At 33.2% G+C, this 24,350-nt stretch overlaps 1 protein-coding gene across 20 annotated transcripts in view; it reads left to right on the top strand.

Moving 5' to 3' along the window:
- Nucleotides 1–24,350, top strand: part of STXBP5L (syntaxin binding protein 5L) — a 350,864-nt gene that overhangs the window by 264,429 nt on the left and 62,085 nt on the right. For 14 of the 20 annotated variants that reach the window (XM_070583799.1, XM_070583807.1, XM_070583805.1 and 11 more), the window contains 2 exons: nt 12,292–12,357; nt 20,886–20,978. In XM_070583799.1, the coding sequence (XP_070439900.1) occupies nt 12,292–12,357; nt 20,886–20,978 (159 nt within the window). The remainder of the gene's footprint in view (nt 1–12,291; nt 12,358–20,885; nt 20,979–24,350) is intronic. The other 6 variants (XM_070583808.1, XM_070583812.1, XM_070583811.1 and 3 more) reach the window with 1 other exon arrangement.

Raw genomic sequence — 24,350 nt, 5'->3', positions numbered from 1 at the left:
GAGTTATCCACTTTTGTGTTCCTCACTTGCCACTCCACTCTAATATAATTTTGGCTTTTTCAAATACTTTTCCAAGACTAGCTCTACTGGCATCTAGTGGGTAGAAGCCAGAGATGTTGCTAAACATCCTACAATATACCACCCCACAACAAAAAATTATCTGGCCAAAATGTCAATCAAATTGGAAAACATTCAGGACCAGAACATTTTATGTGGTAAATGGCAATTTGGTAAGAAAACCCCCAAAAGTGTAGACTATTATATGTATGGAGACGTTTGTGTACTGGGGGTTAGTCTCCTAAGGAATACTGATATTTTAACATTCACAAGTGGCTACTTCAAATACTATCATGATTATTGTTATCAATTAAGATACTTTATAGGTAAATATTCTTAGAACTTTTTAAATAAAATTGATATAATTCATTGTACCCCAAGGGGATTTTGTCTTCTGATATTCAATGGCCTATTTACCATAAATTTTTTTATCTGTGCTTAACCAGGATTTATATACAATTTTTAATGAATCACTGTACAGATCTTCCAAGTTTAGTAGTCAATTTGCTTGACTTGATTCATATATCAAACATAACTTTCTCCACATAATCTTATGGAAATCTCACCATTTAGTGCTCAATATATTATTAGGAAAAGCACAGTTATTTGGCATGCCCCTTGAGCACTCCAGTGAGTACCTACTAATGTTAGTAACAGATTAACCAATTTAACTGGTTTCCATTCCCTTGGTCCTCATGTCTTCAATCCAGCTTCCACAGTATTTCTAAGATGTAAAATATAAGTGAAGGAGGGCTTTCCATTTCCAGATAGGATGTTGAAAGATGTGAAAGTCCTTCATGCCCTTGGTAATAACAATGATTGCAACAACAGTAATAAAATCCTGTGATAATAACAATGATAAAATTAAGAGCATACTTTTCCATGAGACTACTGAAGAGTGGTGGATTCAAAGAATTCTTGATTAACTGAATTTCAGAGAGAGAAGAGCCATTCATAGATGAGTAGAAAGCTGCAGCTGCTTCCATACCTGGGGCAAGTGACTAGGCACATGGGTGGGGGTTGGGTTGGAGGAGGAGTGGGCTTTCCATAGATGGACAGAGTGCAAAGAACAGGAAAAACCAGTGAGGTTTATTGACTGCCTGGAATGGCCTATTGAGTGGGAATCTGAAATAGCTCTAAACACACAAAAAAATTATTCAGTTTGGCAATTCTCTGCCACCTAGCACTCACTGCTTTGAGAATTTTTCTGAGAAAGTGGCCATGCAAGTGGGACTGAAAAGAAGAGAGAAATCATGTAGTCTCAAAGTACTTGCATTCTGAGGTTATTATAGCATTTGACCTAAGGCAAATTAAACTATCCGAACCTGTATCCCAACCCTCTCCCTGCACAAATACTGAGAAAATTAGGAATCAGCCCCTTGGTGAAGGGAATGTGGAACTTTGAGGGTTGGATTGAAGAGCAAAGAGAGATTTTCTTGGTCCAGTTTTAAAGGGAAACTTAATTTAATCAAAGCTGCAGGCCAGCCCCAGCTCAGTTCAGTATTTTGTAGAATTGGAATGACTAGCCCTTCCCTTAAGCTGTCTGCCAAAAGAAATGAAAAAAAAAAAAGGATATATATGTACTCCAGTCATATATATATATATACTTCAGTCTCCACTATTCTTTTATACACATCATACTATCATAAATTAGAAAACATGTAAAGAAGCAGAAAATCATAGGGGGAAAAGTCAATCTCAGTAGACCCATAGATGACCCTAACTGAAATTAGCAGACAAGAATTTCTAAACAATTGTTATGAAATTTATAGTAAAAGATGGATTAGAAGAGGTGAATATGTTGGGGAATTTCAGGAGAGAAACTGAAACTAAAAAATGACCAAATAGAAATTCTGGAAATGAAAAATAAAATATCTGAAATCAAAAGTTCATGTGTTGCCTTAACAATATATTGGGCAGCCATAGAAAGTATCATTGAACTTGAATATAGGTCAATGAAAAAGATCCAAACAGAAGCAGAATTTTAAAAAATGTTAAAATCTAAATGAGCATCAGTAACTTGTGGCTGAACATTTTTCTGAATTTTATGAAAAACATGAACTGTAAGATCCGAGAAGCTCAGAAAACCCTACACTAGAAAGATGCAAAGAAACCATACTTAAGACTTCATAGTAAAACTACTGAAACCAACATCAAAGAGAACACCTTAAAAGTCGTAAATAAACGTACGTACACACACAATGATATGAATAAAGAGTCATCTCTGAGCAGAAATAATTGAAAACAGAAGACATCTTTCAAGTACTAGAGAAAAATAATTGTACATTCAGAATTCTATATCTAGCAAAAATATTTTTAAATGAAGGGAAAGAAATTTGTCATTAGCAGACCTGCACTACAATAAATGATAAAGGAGGTTTTTAAGGCTGGAAAAAAAATAATACCAGATGGAGATTTAGATATGCAGTAAGAATGAAGAGCACTGGAAATAATAAATATCTAGGTAAATATAAAAGATTATTTTATCTTTTCTTAAAATATTTAAAAGTTAATTTACTCTTTAAGTTAAAAAGTAATAATGTATTATGGAGTTTATACCATGTAGAAGAAAAATGTATGACAACAGTAACAAAGGATGGAAGGGAGGTAAACAGAATTACACTGCTATAAGTTTCTTTTATCATAATAGAAATGATGCAATAATAATTAAAGGTATATTGTGATGAATTATAGATGCTTATTATAATCCCTAGAACAACCACTAAAAAAATACAACAGAGAGGTGTAGTTTACTAGCCAAAGAAAACACAAAACGGAATACTAAAAAATGTTTGATTTTCTCAAAAGACCAAAAAGAAGAACAGTGGAGAAAAGAACAGAGGGGACAAACTGAAAACAAATAGGAAGATGGTAGATGTAAACCTAACTCCATCAATGATTATATTAAATGTAAACGGAGCAAACGTTCTCCCCCTCCAAAAAAAGGGCTAGATATTGTGAGACAGGATGAAAAAAAGACCCAACTATATGCTATGTATAAGAGATGCACTTTAATTGTAAAAACACACAAATTGAAAATAAGAGAAAAAGAATTCCATCAAAACACTAACCCAAAGAAAGCTGATGTGGCTATGAGATGAAGTAGACTTCAAAACAAGGAGATAGAGAGGCAGTTCAAAATTATAAAAGAGTTGCTTATCAGGAAGATAAAAAAATCCTATACTCATTTAGACCTGATAAGAGATATTCAAAATATATAAAGCAAAAATTGTCAAAACTAAAGAAAGAAATAGACAAATCTACAATCATACCTAGAGATTCATCATTTCTCCTCAGTAACTGATAGAACAAATAGAAAAACTGGTAAGGATATAAAAAACTTAAGCAACTGTCTTAACCAAATTGAACTACTAATGTAAATAGACACCTACACCACACAAATTAAAATATGCTCTCCTTTCAAGCAGACATGGAACATTCATAAATATAGGCTGAGTTATAAAACAAGTTATAATGAAATATAAATTACAGGATTGAAATCAAGCAGAGTATGTTCTCTGGTAACAATGAAATTAAATTAGAAATCAATAAAAAAAATATATCCTAAAATCCCCAAATATTTGGAAATTTAGAATAGCTGCTGACTTAAAAAAGAAATCAAAAGGGAAATTTTAAAATACTTTTGAACTGATTGAAAGTATAAACACAAAATATCAAAATTTTTGAGGCGCTGCTAAAGTATTGCTTAAAGGAAAATCTAAAATTTTAAATGCTTGTGTTACAAAAAAAAGAACAATCTCAAATCAACCATCTAAACTTCTTTGTTAAGACACTGAAAGAAGAAGAATGTAGCCCAAAGTAAACAGAAGAAAGGAAATAAAGGTGGGAAATCAATGAAATATGGGGCAAACAATAGAGTAGATCAACAAAATCACACAATAGTTCTTCAAAAAGATTACTCAGATCTATAAAACCCTACCAAGACTGAAGAAAAAAGAAGAAAGAACATAAGTAACCAATACTAGGCATGAAAAAGGGAGCATTACTGTGGATTCTACAGACATTAAAAATAATAAAGTAATATTATTAACTATATGCCTATAAATTGACAATATAGAAGAAATAAAGAGATTTCTTAAAAGAAAAAAATTAGAAAAACGGACAGCAAGCACATTGGAAAATATAAATAGCCTCCTGTCTTTTAAAAAATCTTGAATTCAGGGGCTGGCCCCATGGCCGAGTGGTTAAGTTCACACAGTCCACTTTGGCAGCCCAGGATCTCACCGGTTCGGATGCTGGGCATGGACCTAGCACTGCTCATCAAGCCATGCTGAGGCGGTGTCCCACATAGCAGGACTAGAAGGACCTACAACTAGAATATACAACTATGTACTGGGGGCCTTTAGGGAGAAGAAAAAAAAGAGGAAGTTTGACAACAGATATAAGCTCAGGGCCAATCTTTAAAAGAAAAATCTTAAATTCAAAATCAATTACAGCAAAGAAAACTGTAGGCCTTGAATGTCTTCAGTGATTAATTCTGTCAAACATTTAAGGAAGAAATAACACTAATCTTATGCAAACAAGTCCAGCGAATAGAAAACAGAAGAAATTCTTCCCAACTGGTTATCTAAGGCCAGCACAATGTTGAAAACCAAAACTTGACAAAGACAGTAACTTAAAGGAAAAGTACAGGCTAGTCTCACTCATGAACATAGATGCAAAAATCCTAAATAAATTATTAGCAAATGGAAGACAGACATATGCAAGAAAGATAAAACATCATAACCAAGGTGCATTCTTCCCAAGAATATAAATTTAAAATTTGAAAATCAATCAATGCAAAACATCTGATTAACATAATATAGGAGAAAATAATGTCATCTCAATACATGAAAGAAAATTTGTCATAATTTGACACTTATTTATCATAAAAATCCTCAGAAAACCAAGAATAGAAGAATATTCCCTTAATTGAATAAAGCTCATCTATAAAAAACCTACAAATAACATCATACTTGATTGTGAAATGTTGAATGTTTTTCCACTCAAACTGGTAACAAGATAATGACGTCCACTCTCATCACCTTTGTTCAACATTGTACTTGATGACATAGCAAGGGCAAAAGGCAAGATAAAACATAATATACCTAAAGATTGGAAAGACAACATTAAAACTCTGTTTGCCAAAGATATATTGTATGTAGGAAACCCAAAGGAATCTATAAAAAAGCTACAAAAACAATGTATGAACTTAGTAACATTGAAGAATACAAGTCAGTATACAAAAACAAATCATATTTCTATGTAATAGCAGCAAACAGTTGAGAAATGTATTTATTTTAAAAATGCTATGTACAAGATAGACCTCCAGATGGCAACTTGAAGAGCACCATGGGCACATTCTCCAGAAAAAAAGCATAACTGGTGAAAACTATTTTTTAAAAAAACAATTATTTAAAGTTTCAGGAAATTTTCCTAAGGATACAGAAAATAAAGAAACATTTATTCAAGAAAATCTACTGATACTTGGTAAAATATGAGAGTCTATAGCACTGAGCCACAACTTGCTTTATACCTCTCCTGCCTTCAGGTTGCCAGCATTTCTCATCCCCTCCAACTCCAAATTGAAAAGGCCAAATTCCTGGTGAATGTGGCCAAGAGGTTAGAGATTTCCTTCCCCTGCCTATCCCCCACTCATATGACAGAAGGTTTACACCAGCCATGGCAAGCCAAAAATGCTGCGGCCCGGATTGCTCACACTCCAACTTGCTCCTAAGCAGAGATTTCATGCCAGAAACATCAAGCTGACTACGCCAAAGCTACCCAGGGCCTAGACTAGTGGCTCAGACGTTTTGCCCAGGGGAAGAGGCAATCTTAAGAAGAGTGAACCCTGAAGCTGTCCCCCAGGGACCTAGCTTTTTTTGAAACACAATTTGGGCATGTTCAAGCCTAAGGATGCCCTCAAAAACAATGAAGTATTTGGTAGAAATCAAATAAGAAGCTGGTAGCTTCTTAATTAAGAGCACCAGCTAGACCCTAGGTGAGCTGGTGAACCAAGAAAAGAGACAGCTAAGAAGACTCCTCCTAGGATTTGAACAGACCTCAAAGACTGGGTTCAAATATGACCTCTGCTCAAATTTACTTGGATTAGAATGTTGAGTAATAGATGTCCTAGGACATTGTCAAAAACAATAAAGCAATCACCTGGTTCTGATTGTGATACCTAATAGCTGGATGTGATATCAACAGAAGCAGACAGCTTAACAGAGAGATCAAGGAAAGAGACAGTCAAAGAGAACTTTGCTAAAATCACTACCATTCCAGAGTGACTGTATGTCCACTGAAGACTGTACCTTCTGAGAAGCAACATCAAAGTCTTCGCAATGTAAGGGAAATAAACTTCACCCAAATAGTCTAGCCATGTCCCTAAACAAATAAGCAAACCACAACAAACATCAAAGGAGACAGGGAATTAGTAATCAGTTACGGGAATTGCTATGTTACCTAAAATATCTAGTTATCAATTAAATATAGTAAGACATGCAAAGAAACAGGAAAGTGTGACCCATTCATAGGAAAAAACAAGGCAACAGAAATTGCCTCTGAGGGGAGTCCAGATGTTGGATTTGGCAGATACCTCACAGCAGCCTTAAAAAATGTGTTGAAACACACCATGCTTAAAGAACTAAAAGACACCATGCTTAAAGAAGTAAAGGAAACTATGATGATAATATCTCATCCAAAAGATATATCAACAAAGAGATGGAAGTTATAAAAAGAACCAAAATAGAACTATCATAGACAAGAATTACCTCAAAATGGATTAAAAACTTGAACGTAAGACCTGAAACCATAAAAATCCTAGAAGAAGACATAGACAGTAAGCTCCTTGACATGGGTCTTGGCAATGATTTTCTGGATTTGACGTCAAAAGCAAGGGCAACCAAAGCAAAAACAAACAAATGGGACAACATCAAACTAAAAGGCTCCTACACACCAAAGAAAATCATCAACAAAATGAAAAGGCAATCTACTGAATGGGAGAAAATATTTGCAAATCACGTATCTGATAAAAGGGTTAATATCCAAAATATATAAAGAATTCATACAACTCAATAGAAAAAAAAAAAAAACCAAACCCAAACAATTCAATTAAAAAATGGGCAGAGGACCTGAATAGACATTTTTCCAAAGAAGACATACAGATAGCCAACAGGGACATGAAATGGTACTCAATATCACTAATCATTAGGTAAATGCAAATCAAAACCACAATGAGATATCACCTCACACCTGTTAGAATAGCTATTATTAAAAAGACAAGAAATAATAAGTGTTGGATATGGAGAAAAGGGAACTCTTATGCACTGTTGTTGGGAATGTAAATTGGTGCAGCCGTTATGGAAAACAGCATGGAGCTTCCTTCAAAACATTAAAAATGGAACTACCATATGATCCAGCTATTCCACTTCTGAGTATTTATCCAAAAGAAATCAATACAGCAACTCAAAAAGATATATGCACCCCCCCCCCATGTTCATTGCAGCATAATTTACAATAGCCTAGATATGGAAACAACCTACATGTCCTTCAATGAATGAATGGATAAAGCAAATGTGTATATATACAACAGAATATTATTCAGCCATAAAAAAGAAGGAAATCTTGCCATTTGCAACAACATGGATAGACCTCGAGAGTATTATGCCAAGTGAAGTAAGTCAGACAGAGAAAGACAAATCCCATATAATATCTCTTACATGTAGAATCTAAAGACAAATAAATAACAACAATAACAAAGAGCTCATAGATACAGAGAACACATTGTTGGTTGCCAGAGGCACAGGGTGGAGGATGGATGAAATGGGTGAAGGGGATCAAGAGAAAAAAAGAACCAACTGGAAATTCTTGTGTTGAAAAGTACAATAAGTGAAAAGAAAAAAATCGCTAGAGAGACTCAACAGTAGATTTGAACAGGCAGGAATAAGAACTGGCAAACTTGAATGTATGTTGACAGAGACTATGCATTCTGAAGAAGAGAGAGAAAAATTAACAAAGCTTCAGAGAAGTGTGGGATACCTTAAGTGTACCAACATGTCCATAACAAGAGGAGGAGGAGGAGGGAAGAGAGGCAAAGAAGCAGAAAAATATTTGAAGAGATAATGGCTGAAAACTTCCAAAATTTGATGAAAAACATTAATGTACATGTCGAAGAAGCTCAAAGAACTCCAAGAAGGATACATTAAAAGACATCCACACCCAGACACATCATAGTAAAAATGCTGAAAGACATTGAGAAAATCTTGAAAGCATTAAGAGAAAACTGACTTGCCACAGGTGCCAGCCCAGTGGCATAGTGGTTAAGTTCACACACTCTGTTTCGGCAGCCCAGGGTTCATGAGTTCAGATCCTGGGTGTGGACCTACACACTGCTCATCAAGACATCCTGTGGAGGAATCCCACATACAGAATATAGGAAGATTGGCACAGATGTTAACTCAGCAACAATCTTCCTCACCAAAAAAAAAAAAAAAAAAGACTTGTCACATACAAGGGAACTCCAATAGGATTAATGGCTCATCAGCAACAATGGAGGTTACTAGGATGACACATGCAAGGTGCTCAAAGGAAAAAACTGTCAACCAAGAATCTTATATCCAGCAAAAAACTGTAGGTGAAATAAAGACATTCCCAGGTAAACAAAAACTGAGTGAGTTTGTTACCAGCAGAACCACCTTACAAGAAATACTAAAGGAAGTTCTACAAGCTGAAAGAAAGTAACCCTAGATAGTAATTTGAATCTACACAAAGGAAAAAAGAATACTTTTAAGGTAATTATGTAATTAAAAATAATAGTGTAAAAGCATATTTCTTAATCTCTTAATTGATTTAAAAAGCAATTTGTGAAACGATATGTATAAAATTGTATTGTTAGGCCTAAACATGCAAAAATGTAATGTTTTTTTCCAATAACAGCACAAGGGAGGTGAGTGAGAGACAGGGTTGTATTTGAGTAAGCAGATGACACCAGATGATCTACCAAAACAAATGAAGAGAGCCAGAAATGGTAAATCAGAATATTAATATACAAACTTTATAAATATATGTTTGCTTTCCTTTCCTCTCTCATCTTTTATAAAAAGCATAAAATTATATAAAGTAATAATTGTAACAATACATTGTTGAGTTTGTAACACATATGGATGTATAGAACATAAAGGAGAAAGAGGAAATAGAGATATAAAAGAGTAATATTTCTATATCTCACTGGAATTAAGTCGGTATACATCTGAAGTAGATCCTGATAAAACATACATGTTAAGTCTTAGAGCAACCACAAAGAACTGGAAAAATATAGTGAAAAATTTATTAAAGAAATTGAAGAGTTACACTAGAAAATATTTACTTAATGCCAAACAAAGCAGTGAAGGAGGATTAGAAGTACAAAAAAGACATGAGACACACAGAAAGCCAAAAGTAAAATGACAGATGCAATCTATCTATATCAATAATAACATTGATTGTGGATAAACAATCCAATCAAAAGATAGAGATTGTTGGACCAGATTTTTTAAAAATCAAGATCCAACTCTATGCTGTCTTAAGGTGACAAAAAGTATACAAATAGGTTGCAAGCAAAAGGATGGAAAATGATCATGCAAACAGCAACCGTAAGAAAGCTGGAGTTGGACCAGCTGGTGGCACAGCAGTTAAGTGCGCATGTTCCACTTCTCACCACCTGGGGTTCGCTGGTTTGGATCCTGGATGCAGACATGGCACCACTTGGCATGCCATGCTGTGGTAGGCGTCCCACATATAAAGTAGAGGAAGATGGGCATGGATGTTAGCTCAGGGCTAGTCTTCCTCAGCAAAAAGAGGAGGACTGGCAGCAGTTAGCTCAGGGCTAATCTTCCTCAAAAAAAAAAAAAAAAAAGAAGGCTGGAGTAGCTATACTAATATAGACAAAATAGATTTCAAAGCAGAAAAAATATTACTATAAGTAAAGAGGGACATTTAAAATAATAAAATTGTCAATCCATCAAGAAGATAAAACAATTATATATACACCTAACAATAGAGCTACAAAGTACATGAAGCAATACCTGACAGAATAAAAGGGAGAAATAGACAATTAAACAATCATTATTGGAAATTCCAATGCTCCACTTCTGATAACGATATGAGAACTAGACAGAAGACCAAAAAGGAAATAGAAGACTTGAAAAATGCCAAGTACAAGACCTCTATGCTGAAATCTTCAAAACAGTGCAGACAGAAATTTTCTAACAATCATTTAAATGGAGAGGAATACCATGTTTAAGAGTTGGAAGACTCACTGTTTTTAAGATGTTTATTCTACCAAATTTATCCATAGATTTATCACAATACAATAAGAATCTAGCATATCCTCTTGTAGAAATTTGATTCTAAAATTAATATGGAAATGCAAAGAATCTAGAATAACTAAAACACTCTTGGAAAAGAACAAAGTTGAAAGATTTCACTACCTGATTTCAAGATGTACTATAAAACTTACGTTAATTAGATAGTGTGGTAGTCAAACAAGATAGACAAATAGACCAATGATCACAGAATAGATAGTCCGGAAATAGACCCTCACATATATGGCCAATTTATTTTTGACTACGGCACTGATAAAAATCAATGAAGACAGGAAAGTCTTTTTTAACAAATAATGGTGGAACACCTTGGCAAACATATAGGGGGAGAAAATGGACTTTACTCCCTACCTCGCACCATAGTCAATATTAACTTAGGATGAATTATAGCCCTAAAAATCAAAGCTAAAAATTAAAGTGCTTCTTGAAGTAAATTAAGAATAATATCTTCATGACCATGGGTAGGCAATGATTACTTATACTGGAATCCAAAAAAGATCACAATGAAATAAAAAATTAATTGTCAAGTAAACTAATTTGCTCATCAAAAGACACTCCATTTTCATTAAGAAAATAAAAGATAAGTCACATACTGGAAGAAAATATTCACCATACCTACTTCTGACAAAAAACTCAACCAAAATATATAAAGAATTCTACTTAAGCATTGGCACTTAGTTCTGTAACCTTAAATGAATACTTTAAAACTCTTTGAACTTAAGTTTCTTGTCTATAAAACATAAGGGTTGGGCTAGAATATCACAACGAACCTTTTCTAAAATTCTATGACTTTTTGAACCTACAGCAAGTTTACTGGTACAAATTATATAAAGAAGCGGGTGGTGGGAAAGATGGTTTTGGTAATTGACAACAGCTCTTAAGTTTTCCTGGGTAGGGAGATTTACATTAAAGTAGAAACTCTGAATATTTATTGACAAAGAAAAAGTATGTGAGACTCTCAAAGAAGGATAGGAAAATCATAATTAAGGGTATTTTATGAATGCCATAGAAATGCAGACTGGCAGATGTAGTGAGACTTACAAAATGTTTATTGATCTATTATGTCTATCCTCGTTTTGTCAGGAAAGAAACAGAATAGAAAATAAGAAATATTAGAATAAGAGAAAAATGTAGTGATTATAAGAAGAAACTTGATACCATTGAACAAATCACTTAGTACGTACTATGTAATACTGCATTTTTATATACAAGTATAATATTTAAAATTTGTAGCATCTCCATAAAGATCTCTTTAAAAGCCAATAACCATTTTTCTTGAAAGTGGAAGATTTGATTAGCTCTTTTTAAAAACACCTTCTCATTTGTATTATTATTAGTCTATTTTCAGATGAACTAGGTTATTTATTAAAGTAGCTATTTCATATAAAAAATAAAAGAAATTTTATGTCTTTCCACCATGTTCAATTACACTTTGTATATCAATTAATTATTGCTTCTTACTTTTTCCTATATCACTTTTTTTTAAAGATTTTATTTTTTCCTTTTTCTCCCCAAAGCCCCCCAGTACATAGTTGTATATTCTTCATTGTGGGTCCTTCTAGTTGTGGCATGTGGGACGCTGCCTCAGCGTGGTTTGATGAGCAGTGCCATGTCCGTGCCCAGGATTCGAACCAACGAAACACTGGGCCGCCTGCAGCGGAGCGCGCGAACTTAACCATTCGGCCATGGGGCCAGCCCCCCTATATCACTTTTTGAAACAAATTTTAAGAATAACTGTCATAACATGAGCATAGAAAAGTAGCTTTCACAGGAGAAAAAAAATACCTTTTTAAACTTATTGGAATTAAGAAATAAGAATTATCTATGAAGTGTTGGCAAAATTTAACTCATTTTTTTGTCATTTTATTTTCAGGTTTAACTGAGTTGAATGATAGTCCAGTTCCCCAGGAACTTGAGCGATGCAAGTCTCCCACTTCAGGTAAACATGAGTGGTATTTTCAAGCTTCTGGTAATTCACTGCAGTAATCTCCTGCTTATTTTCATAATTCTTATAATGTAAAATTTGTAATTTTAGTAATCAGGTGTAATTCAGTTTTAGGAATTTAATCATAAGCAAGTTTTATTCCAAAACCAAATAGAAATAAATGTCTTTAAAAATATTTTTGGCCTCCCAAAAAATTGAGATCAGAAGTATGAGTGCAATACTTTTAAAGACATTTTAAAGGAAAGTTATTTTTCAGATATATTAATAATTCTAAGTAAAAATTGATAATATTATACAGAAACTCTGTCTTCTTATAGCTAGAGCTGAATTAGTGGGAAATATATACTATAGGTGCAGCACATGATACCATCTCTCTGGACCCTAGTTTGGAAACATGTATATTCATTGACAAAGAAAGAAAAAATGGTAATATGTTGGAAGTAGAACGTCAAGATAAAGGGTGAGCCATTAAAATATATTAAAAATGTGAGTATAAAGATTCCTAGGAATAAGTCTTTAAGGTATGTGAAAAAAATATTAACAGTTGAAATTGTTGGGTGGTGGGATTATGAATGGTTTGCTTATTTTTTAAATTTTTATTTATGTTATTTTTCTAAAATGTGCATATAGTAATGTGTAAATTCTTAAGCACCAAAAATGTTAGGTATGTCTTTGACACTGAATTGTAGATCTGTTTTCACAGAGTATCAAAAAAATTATAATTCCTTTTTATTTTAATTATTTTATTTATTTTTATTTGATCTTCATACAAATTTGCAAACATTTAATAACGTCTTTATAAAGCAATAAGTTTTGACTTTTAGAAATTCATTAGAATGTGACATTTCTTCAGTTTACTCCATCTTTTAAGAGTTATTAGTTGTTTATCCTTAGTCTTCAGAAATGTAGGCTAAGTAGAACCTAGTGTCCTGTGTAAATTTTTGTTTTAATCATATCTATTTAATCCTTATTTTACTGTTTTTATTTTAAACACAGTCTTATATATTTACCCTTTGTTTTGCATTCCCATTGGCACCATTTTAATTTAGGTATTTATTACCCCATATCTAGAGTATCCCAAAAATGTCCTAACAGGTGTCTCTGCTTTCTTTCTCTCCCTCTTACAATTCATTTTGCATATCATGTTGCAAAATTAATCTTCTTAAAATACTACTTTGATCATATTTTCCCATGTCAGAATCTTTAATATAAAATATAATTAGGTATCCTATATCAAATTTAAATAACCTAACCTCACTTTAAATTCTCGTCTATAATCTGAATTTGAATAGTAATATATTTATATGGTTCAAACATCAAAAAAAGAACGAAAAAATCTCCCTACCATCCTTCGCCATACATTGTTTCTATTCTCTTGAATTATAATCATTATTATGTTTCTTTTTTATCCTTCCATTTGTTTGTAAACAAACCAAATATGCATATATTCTTTTTTTATAGAGATAGTATATTTCAAAGTATATTCATTTCACTATACTTTGCTTGTTTCGCTTTACTGTGTATCTTGTCTTTCCATTACATTACATGAAGTATTTCCTCATTCTTATTTATAGTTATATGATATCGAATTACATAGTAATTTAATAGTAGTATAATTTAATAATTTCACCAATTCAAGGACACTTAGTTTGGTACCAATCTTCTGCTATGTCAAACAATACTGCAGTGACTAAACCTTGTACATTTCTCATTTCAAATGTGTACAGGTATATCTATGGGATAAATTCCTAAAATTAGAGTTGCTAGATCAAAGCGTATATGACTGTCTAATCTTTATAGATACTCCCAAATTGTTCCCCTTAGAGTTTGCAACAATTTTCTCTCCTTCCAACAATACATGCAAATATTGCTTCTCAAATTTTTTTTCCTTTGTGAGTCTATTAAGTAAAAAGGATATGTCAATATAGTTTCAATTTACATCTCACCTATTGTGAGTGATGTTGAATAGTTTTTAATATGTTTAAGCTGTAACTCATGTTTAAATATTTTTTCTGTAACTCATCTATTCCTATACTTTACCAATTTTTTATAGCGTTGTTTGTCATTTTCATATCAATTTGTATTACCTCTCCATAAATTAAGAGGATTATCCCTTTGTGACATGAGATCCAAATATTTTTCTCACTTATCTTTTAACTTTGTGGTGCAGTATCTCTACCTTAGAGCAGTTTTTTGTAATCAGATGTTGATCTTCTAAAGACTTCTTTCTTTATGCCCAAGAATTTAAATACTATTGGGATTATCTACTTTTTAAAGTTTTGGTAGAATTCCCTTGTCAAGTCAATTACCTCTTATGATTACTTATTTTGTATATTTTTACTTTCCTATAAAGAAAAATATTTTCATTATGGAAATTTTCTAACAATGTATAATGTAACATATGCAAAGATTGAAATTCTTTCTTTCTTTAATTAGACTGGCTAATAGTCAATCTATTCTGCTATTTATTTAAACCCAAACAAAGGTTTTACTGAGTTTTTTGTTTTCTAACTTATCGCTTTCTGCTTTTATCTTTATTAGTTCCCTCTTCTGCTTTCCTTTTATTTTATTTTTCCATTTTCAACTTTTTTGTGGTAGATGCTTAATTTATTTATATTTATTATTTCTTACATGGTGATACAAGTTAATAAGGATGAATTTCCCTTTGAACTCTGCATTAAATGTACAGCTTTTGATAAATTGTGATTGCATTGAGTATTTTCTATATAGTAGATGATTTGTTTATATTTCTTTGACCCAAGAGTTATTTAATGTAAATATGTAGCATTAAGTAGTTTTGTGTTACCTTATTAATTCTGCTATCTAAATCCTTCATATCCTTACTTATACAGTCACGTGTCACTTAATGGCAGGGATATGTTCTGATAAATGCGTCGTTGTGCAAACATCACAGAGTGTACTTAGACAAACCCAGATGGTATAGCCTACTACACACCTAGGCTATATGATAGTAATGTTATGGGACCACCATCGTATAGTATGCAGTCCATCCTTGAACGAAACATCGTTATGCGGTGCATGAATGTATTTTGATTACTTGACTTGTCAAGGATGGAAAAAAGGCAAATTTAAAAATCATACTAGTATGTTTTTGTCTATTTTTCCTTGTATCTGCTGTGTTTTTATTTTAAGAATATTCATGTGTAGATTATTCAGAAATATATTCACAAAAACTACATCCTTTACCATTAATCACCATTGTTCATTTCATATTATGTGTTCTTCACCTGAATTCTACCTTGTTTACTATTAATACTACAACTCTTGCTTTTTTTATTTGGAATTTTTTTGTGTACCTTGGCCTTACCTCTTTTGAGGTAAACATTTTTAACTATGGGATAATATATAAATATCAAAGTGCATAAATCTTAAGAGTTCAGATAGACTAGTTTTTACAAATGAATACACCATGTAAACAACACCCAGATAAAGATATAGAATGTTTCTAAACCCCAGAAACCTCTCTCATGCCCCTCTCAGCCACTAACCCCTACAAAAGTACCTACTATTCTGACTTCTATCACCATAGATTAGGTTTGTAGGTTTTAGATTCTTATGTGAATAGAATCATGCAATATTTACTTCTTTTGTTTCTTGCTTATTTTGCTCAACGTTATGTATATGATATTCATCTATGTTGCTGAGTGATTTTTCACTGTTATATAATATTCTATTATATGAATATACTTCAATTTATTTATGCAGTTTATTGTTGAACATTTAGATGATTTTCAGTTTGGAGCTATTATACATAAAGCCATTCTGACCAATCTTTACAATTTTTAATGCAAATGAAAGCTCACTTCTGTTGTACATGTATCTAGGAGTGGAATTTTGGGGTAATAGGGTATGTATATGTTCAGCTTCAGTAAATACTACTGAGTTTTCTAAAGTGGTTGCACCAATTTTACTTCCATTAACAGTGTATGAAAGTTCCCTTTGTTCCACATGCTTGCCAATGTTTAATTTTTAAAAAAAATTTTAATCATTCTGGTGTGTACGTAATGCTAATGGAATTAAATCGAATTGCATATCCCTGATGTCTAATAATTTTTATTAGCTTCTTTTATGTTTCTTAACTCTTTTTGATATCCTCTTTTATAAGATATTCAAGACTTTTATTCATTGTTATTGTGTTGCCAATTTTTCTTCTGATATATAGGAATTCTGTGTATGTACCTAGATAGATAAATACATATATACATGGAAGTCTTTTGTTGGATGTATATAGTGCAAAATATCTTTTCCCATTCTGTGGCTTGACTTCTACTCTCTTAAAGGTGGTCTTTTGATAAACAGAAGTTTTTAATGGTAATGTAACTCAATTTATCAATATTATCTTTTATTGCTAGTGCTTTGTGTTTTGTTTTAAAAAAAAGTATTTGTCCACCCCAAGGTCCTGAAGCTATTTTTCTATATTATCTTCTAGAAGACTTGTTGTTTTACCTTTCACATTTAAGTTCAAGTTCCATTTGGAATATATTTCTGTGTATAATGTAAGAAAGGAGTCAAGGTTCATTCGTTCCATTTTAGGTATCCAGTTGATAAGCACCATTTATGGGAAAACTGTCATTTCTCACACTGCACTAAAGTGGTACTTTTGCCACAAATTAATGTACTTTAACATGTATGTATGTGTGTGTTTCTAGACTTCATGGTCTATTTCATTGGCATGCTTATCATTTATCCAATTCCACACTGTTTTAATTGCTCTACCTTTATAGTATTGCTGATAGTGTGAGTTCTCCAATTTTCTTTTTGTGGTTCTTTTTAAAGAATGTTATAGCTATTCTAGGTCTTTTGTGTCTCCATATAACTTTTAGAAAGGATTTTTTCAGTTTGCCCACAAACAAATGTGTTTAGATAATGATTGCAGTTTCATTGGATCTATATATCAATTAGGCAGGTTAACATAGTCAACTGGGGCCAGCCTGTGGCACAGCAGTTAAGTGCACACATTCCACTTCGGCAGCCCTGGCTTCACCGGTTCAGATCCCAGGTGTGGACATGGTGCCGCTTGGCACACCATGCTGTGGTAGGCATCCCACATATAAAGCAGAGAAAGATGGGCACAGATGTTAGCTCAGGTCCAGCCTTCCTCAGCAAAAAAGAAGAGGATTGGCAGCAGTTAGCTCAGGGCTAATCTTCCTCCAAAAAAAAAAAAATTCAACAATATTGATTTTTCCATTTAATATCTCTTCATTTATGTATGTCTTCTTTACTTTCTCTCAATAATATTTTTAGCTTTCTTTGTAGGAGTCTTGTACATCTTTCATTAGATTTATTCCTTTGTATTTAATGTTTTTTTATGTTGTAAGTTTTAAAATTTCTTTTTCTTATTGTCTGTGTCTAGAATATACAATACAATTAATTTTTTAAAATTGACCTTATATCCAGAAAATTTGATAAATTTATTTAATTCCAATAATTTGTAAATTCTTTTGGATTGCCTCTTAATCCAATTATGCCCCCTGTTAAAATGACAGTTCTATTTCTTCTTTCTAAAGGAAGAAACTAGCTAGGACCTCCAGTACAATGTTGAATAGATGTGGTGTTAGCAGACATCTTTTTCCTTGTTCCCAATCTCAGGGATAAGTCTTTCAATATTTCATAATTAATTATGATAATTGCTGGAGGTTTTTAGTAGACATCTTGCTTTTAGCTCTCTGCCTATGATGTTGCTTCTTTCATTAATGTTAGAGCAGATCTGGAAACACCAACACCACACTCTTTTGTTTTGGTTTTTTGCAAGGCAGACTCAGAGGACTTTGCATGCAGTCATGCTTCAAAGCAGGAAGGTTTGGACTACCTTTGTATTATGTTACTTGGAACAGAAATGACTAACTGTGATAAGATTCATTTATCACTTCAGTGCCTTGAGACTGGTTTGAGGGGCACATCCCACTCTTTTATAGTAGCAACTTTAAATTACAGATAATCATAAAAAGGAATGAGAGATTTTTTTTTAACATAACAACTTTTTCATCATTATATATTTGTTAAAAGATGTGAAATTTATCTTTCTAGGAAAAGTACCAACATATTTTATCTTACTTAAGAATACTGGAAATAATATTTGCTCATTCCATTCATTTCCCATGAAAAATAAAAATAAGTAACTGTGCCGTATTAAGGGATCTTTTTAAGCCCACAAAGGAGAATCTGCCCGATGCTATTTCCAGAATACATGTACATAAAACACATTCTTCAATCTCTTGCTTTTGTTTTAGGAATTGCTACGTGCAATCTAGATTATCAGAAAGAGTATAGTTAGGATAAATGCAGACTTCTTAGCCCGATCTCATAAAACTAAAATGTAACTATGAAAAAAAGCAAATTTAAGACTTTAATGATAGTTTACAAAACTCATGAAGCTTATTATCTCTAGAGGAGGAAAAGAATGAAAACACAACAATTAAAATGTTTAGATAACTTATGAATGAAAGAACCAATATGTGTAAATAAGAGAAACTAGAATATTTGTAATACATTAAAACTTTTGAAAACTTAAGAAATGTAGTCATGCCTTCTAACAAGTCACTTTGATTTATACACTCAGAAGTAGTTCATTAGGTCTGATTAATAATGGCAATTATTACGTTTTTATCTGTTTTTATCTCCCCTTTTTTTATATGTAGCATTTAAGAACCAATACTATTCTTGCCCTCTCTTTTTTTTTCACTTAGTACAGTGATTCTTGAACATAAGAATGTATCAGAATCATGTGAAGAGTTTGTTGAAACAGATTGCTAGTGCCAGAGATTTTAATTCAGTTAGTCTAGAATGTGGCCTGAGATTCTGCATTTCTAGCAAGTTCCCAGTTGATGCTTCTGGTCTCTGGAGCACTTGGGAACCATGGCTCTGTGAATTTTCTTTGATATTCTTTTTTCAGTAGTTATTTCCCTTCTCAGTATTTATTTTGGGATCTCAGACCCTCACCCCTTTAAAGTCTGCTAAAAACAGATTAAAACATTGACACAAATATCTCTGAGTAAGAGAGGTTAGAACTTAAGAAAGCCAGAGACCAGTAAGCGTTTTATAACTCTGATTTTCTATATGGATCTGAAACTCCCTCTAATAGCCCAATAAATACAGGAAAAATAGAGTGAAATTTTAAACTGTTAAATATTTCCTTGAGGATAGCGAGAGAGACCAGAGTAGGAATTGTGAGCTGAAAGAACCCCAATGAGCCAACTAGAATGCTGATGTTCTTAGCTTCCTGGATAAAACAATCATTTCATATTATCTATTCATTCACTGAACTATTCAACAAATAATTTTCAGTATCTACAGTTAGGTAGATATTATGTTATCCAATGAGAATAGACTAGTGAACAAAATAAACATACTCCATGCCAAATGTGACAGTCTATCTGCAGAAACCAACATTAAACTAATAACTTTACAAATTGTTAGTTGTTTTTTCTTGAAGCTGCATAACCTTTTTCACTCACCAGGTAAGGTTGTGCAATTTGTGTACTGCATAAACACCTCCCAAAGGGGTGAGCAGGAGCTAACAGTCAGACCTAGCTCCACTTACCTGGCACAGAACTGCAATCCTCTAAAGGAAAGAGCCCCTTTTTCTCTGGACTAAGAGTTGAAAACTAACCAAGCCTTCAACTGCAGGGTTATATCTACCTACAAAGTGTGTATTTTTCTAATTTGTCCTCCTTGAAGGTGTGCCTTTAAAAATCACTTGCTCATGGGGCCGACCCCATGGTGTAGTGGTTATGTTCAGCACGCTCCACTTCAGTGGCCTGGGTTGGCGGGTTCCAATCCTGGGCGCAGACCACACCACTTGTCAGCCATGCTGTGGTGATGATCTACATACAAAATAGAGGAAGACTGGCACAGATGTTAGCTCACAGCTAATCTTCCGCAAACAAAAAAGAAAAAAAGAGGTGGATTGGCAATAGATGTTAACTCAAGATGAATCTTCCTAACCAAAAAGAAAAAATATCACTTTCTCAGATGAACATCTCTTTCTAGGCTAGCATCAGTCTCCAGTACTGCTGGTACCTATACAGCCATCCATCCTCATGATTCTTACTGTCCACAATATACAACACACATTATGCTATCGAGTTCAAGTGAAGGCTAGCATGATAGAAATATTTGTCTTTATTACAATTTATTTATTTAGATATCTTTAGTAAATATATCTTTATAAAAATATCATAGAGGCTAACATCACTAAATACTCACAAAGAACTAACTGGCTCTGTTGTTCTCAAACTTGGGTTAGAACTGGGTCTTATGGCCTAGCTTGAATGCTCCTTCTGTGTGATTCTATGTGCTAGAACCCCACTGCATCCTCCAAAGAAGAAAGATTCTTCCCTCCAAACAGTCCTCTGTTGGGGAAGTACCAAAATACTCAGATAAAGGCACAAAATAGAGACCCTTCCAAATAGTTTACATGAAATTCACCTCTAAGGTAAAAATTCTTGGTTTACTTGGTCTAAGAAATTACATGCCAATAGTTTTTTATTCCCTTCCTTTAGGACTTGCTACCAGAACTCCCGAGGCAGCACCAGGCTTTTATAGGAATGAAATACCAGCTGTGAGACAGAGGAATCAAGTACATCACTTGCCAGGTGAAAGTGAAAATCTCTTTTATGAACAAACAAGTTATTCACATCTCCATAATTTTCTAGACTTCGCAACTTGTCTCAAAAGTTTTATTATTTTTGTGCTGAAAACACAGGTCCCTCATGGTGAATAAAGGGAAATTTCCCTGAAGCAATGGTTAAAACCATAGACACTGACTTCATGAGATATAAAGCAGGAATTCCTAAGGCTTTTGTGAAAGATTTTGAAATATTCCATCGGATTTTGATAGTGTTATTTTTCTACTCAAAACCTGAATAATTTCCTCAGGCCTATAAGAAAATATAGAACGGCCAACAGAGAATTCAGGGAGAACTTACAAGCCGAAAACTAAGAGTGGTTTTATAAAAATTCCCCATAATTCTTCATAACACAATTAAATACTTTCTATAATCAGAAATAACTATGATGATCATGGAAACTCCACCAAAAAATTGCCTCAAAGGGGCAATGTTCTCTCTCAAAAATAGTGAGCAGAAAGGAAGGTGCTATAACCTAAATTTTATGCAGAGTCCTTGATATTTGCTGCTGTTCAGAGGGACCAAATCAGAATCAAACACAGGTTGTACAGCTTCCTTAAATTAGGCATTCATCCCAAAATAGTTGTCACCAGATTTACAACTTTAAGAAGCATGAATTACCAATGTTTTAGACCCTAAATAAAGTCAATAACCAAGGAAACTAAAGATAATTGTAACCCACAATTTTCCAGACAGTAGTTTCTTTTTTTCTTACATAATACAACACCCCTGTGATAGGCCTTTTTTCTGAGGAGAAAACTGAAGCTCAGAGTATTTAAGTAGGGCTGGAATTTCAACTTAGTTATATTTGGTTGTAAAGCCTATGCTTTTTCCCTGGTTTTCATTAATAAAATGAGAAAAAGAAATATGAGAATTACAAAAACTAGTCACAAGTAAAATTATATGACATCTGAGCAGTGAGAAGTTGCTGAGTTCTGAGGAGACAATGTTTTAACAAAGAAATTCAAAAGAACTTGATATACTGTGCATGAAACATCAGAAATACAGTTTACCATTTAAGTTCCAGGAAAAACTGGCTTTGAAAATAACTTTTAGTTTTTATAGTTCATAAAATCAACAAATTATCACCACATTGTGAATTTATTAAGGCTTGTTTGCTAAAAATTTTAATCACCAATGATATAATACTTTAAAGCAAACAAGATATTTTTCATGTGTATTATCTTATGTAACCCTACAGCAACCCTGTAAGGTTGGTATTGCTGTCTTTTATATGGATGGAGAAATTATGGCTAAGAAAAACAATTCTCTAACCTGCCCAAGGCTACTCAGCTAGTAAATGGCTTAGTCTGAACCAACCCAAATCTTCAGACTTCAAGGTCCTCTGACCCCAGTTATTTGGCCTCCTATTGTGTGCTTAAAAAAAAAGTGTGTGGAAGAACCTAATTCTCTCGGGAAGTTTATAATTCAAGATAGACAAGAACAGAAATAAAGTCTCATAATCATTTAACACTTACTCATATGACACTAATAAAAAGTCACTAATTCATTAACATCATCTAGATAGAAATATAATACATATTTTAAGGTAGCAAGAAAAGTAGTTACAACATTAAACATTTTTATGCTGGGGCAAATTCTGATAAAGATACCTCTTTGCCATAGCCACGTCTAGAAAAAAAAATGGCAATAAAATTAGAGGCATATAGGACTTTCAGGGCTCCACCATGGCATGGTAACCCCAAAATGTTTGTGTATGTGTTTTTTTTTAACTGTGCCTATATACATACTAGATGTTTGTGTCCTATCTTAGTTTCTGGCTTAGGGAAGATAGAGACAAATGAAATTCATTATTGTATTCCCACCAATTGGTTAATTAATCAATAGATAGATAAATAAACTTTACAAACATTTTAATCTAAACTTATTTTAATTTAGTGTTAGATTTATTTATTTTATAGAAGATATCCAGGTCACACAAGTGGTATCTTCTATATCAGGAAGATTGTGTTGCTTAGTGGAAAAGACATAGCTTTGGAGTCAGAGAAATGTGATGTTAACCTGTGAATTTCTACCGTTATAACTTTAGCCAAGTTTCTTAACCTTAACTTTGGGCTAATGTCCACAATATAGATTCTCAATAATATATTGTACTGGCTACCATAAAAGCAATAATGAACATCCGTGGCCTAAATAGACTGACCTTGGTTTCCTTGACCCTTCTAAATTTCCAAATATTAGTTTTAGCTTAGCCATAACAAAGTAGAAATCCTTCATTGGAAATCAAAAGTCAATCCAGTTTCTAATCAAGAAACAACTAATCAGAAGCTTTGAATTAGAAACTTCTAACCTAGCTGTTTATGTTATTTCCCATTAAAGTAGTAGCCATATTCAGACTGACTCAGGGTTCACTCTGTTCCTAAAATTTTGATTCAAATGTGGAACCAGGGATCTAACTGAGACTTATTTGAAGCCAATACAACAGTCCTCTGATGAGCCAAACTGCATTATCCATTGACTTTGAATTGAAATAGGAGTTAGGAAAAAGGCATATGGATATACAGGTGGTTGAAGGAATTAATACAATCAAGAGATGTGAAACCCTCTAGGCAAAATTCTGTTGTAATGCCTGAAGTTCTGTTCATATTTAGGGCTGAGCATATGACTTCATTCTGGCATAAACTATGGTAAGCCACCAGACTACCCTGCCTCATTACTGTAACTGAACCTGAATTTGGGAGGCAGAAAATCTATGAGTAAAGATGAATAGTCTTGCAAAGGTTTATAATCTGGTGCTACTGTAGGGCTTGGCGATCACCTGATCCTTAGGCCTGAATTTATAGATAAATATTAATGTGTATTTTGCATTCAGCCAATCTTTTCATTCATTTGCATCATTTTGATCTCTTATGCCATCCTACTAACAATTTCTAGGTAAGTGATTAACCCTATCTGTGGGGATGCTTTCTTTTGAATTTTCTTTTTTTTAACTAGATTTACTGATATCATTTATGTAGAATAAAATTCACCTTTTTAGTTTACAGTTATGAATTTCTTTCTTTTGTTTTTATTTTCAAAAATGTATGCCATGACATGTTAAAGTAACAAGAAGAATTTTCTGACAGTTTGCCCAGAATATAATAGGACTAGGATTATAAGAAATCAAACTGTTGTAAGTCTAATGCTTGGTGCAGCAATATTCCACGCCCTGCAGCAGTATTACCTATGGTACTATTTGCTGTGTTACTGTCTGTGAGCCAAGGCAGGCAGTTCTTCAAAGTGTGAAGGATTAAAGATGCTATTCTATGTGAGGATGCACAACATGATTTGAAGAGATTTTTATGGGAGATAAGCTCATTGTGAATCAAGTGTGTGATG

The sequence above is a fragment of the Equus przewalskii genome, chromosome 18, assembly GCF_037783145.1.
Source record: "Equus przewalskii isolate Varuska chromosome 18, EquPr2, whole genome shotgun sequence".
In the NCBI taxonomy this organism is placed as follows: domain Eukaryota; kingdom Metazoa; phylum Chordata; class Mammalia; order Perissodactyla; family Equidae; genus Equus; species Equus przewalskii.
Note: the sequence above shows the minus strand (reverse complement) of the source record. Positions and strands in the feature narration are given on the sequence as shown.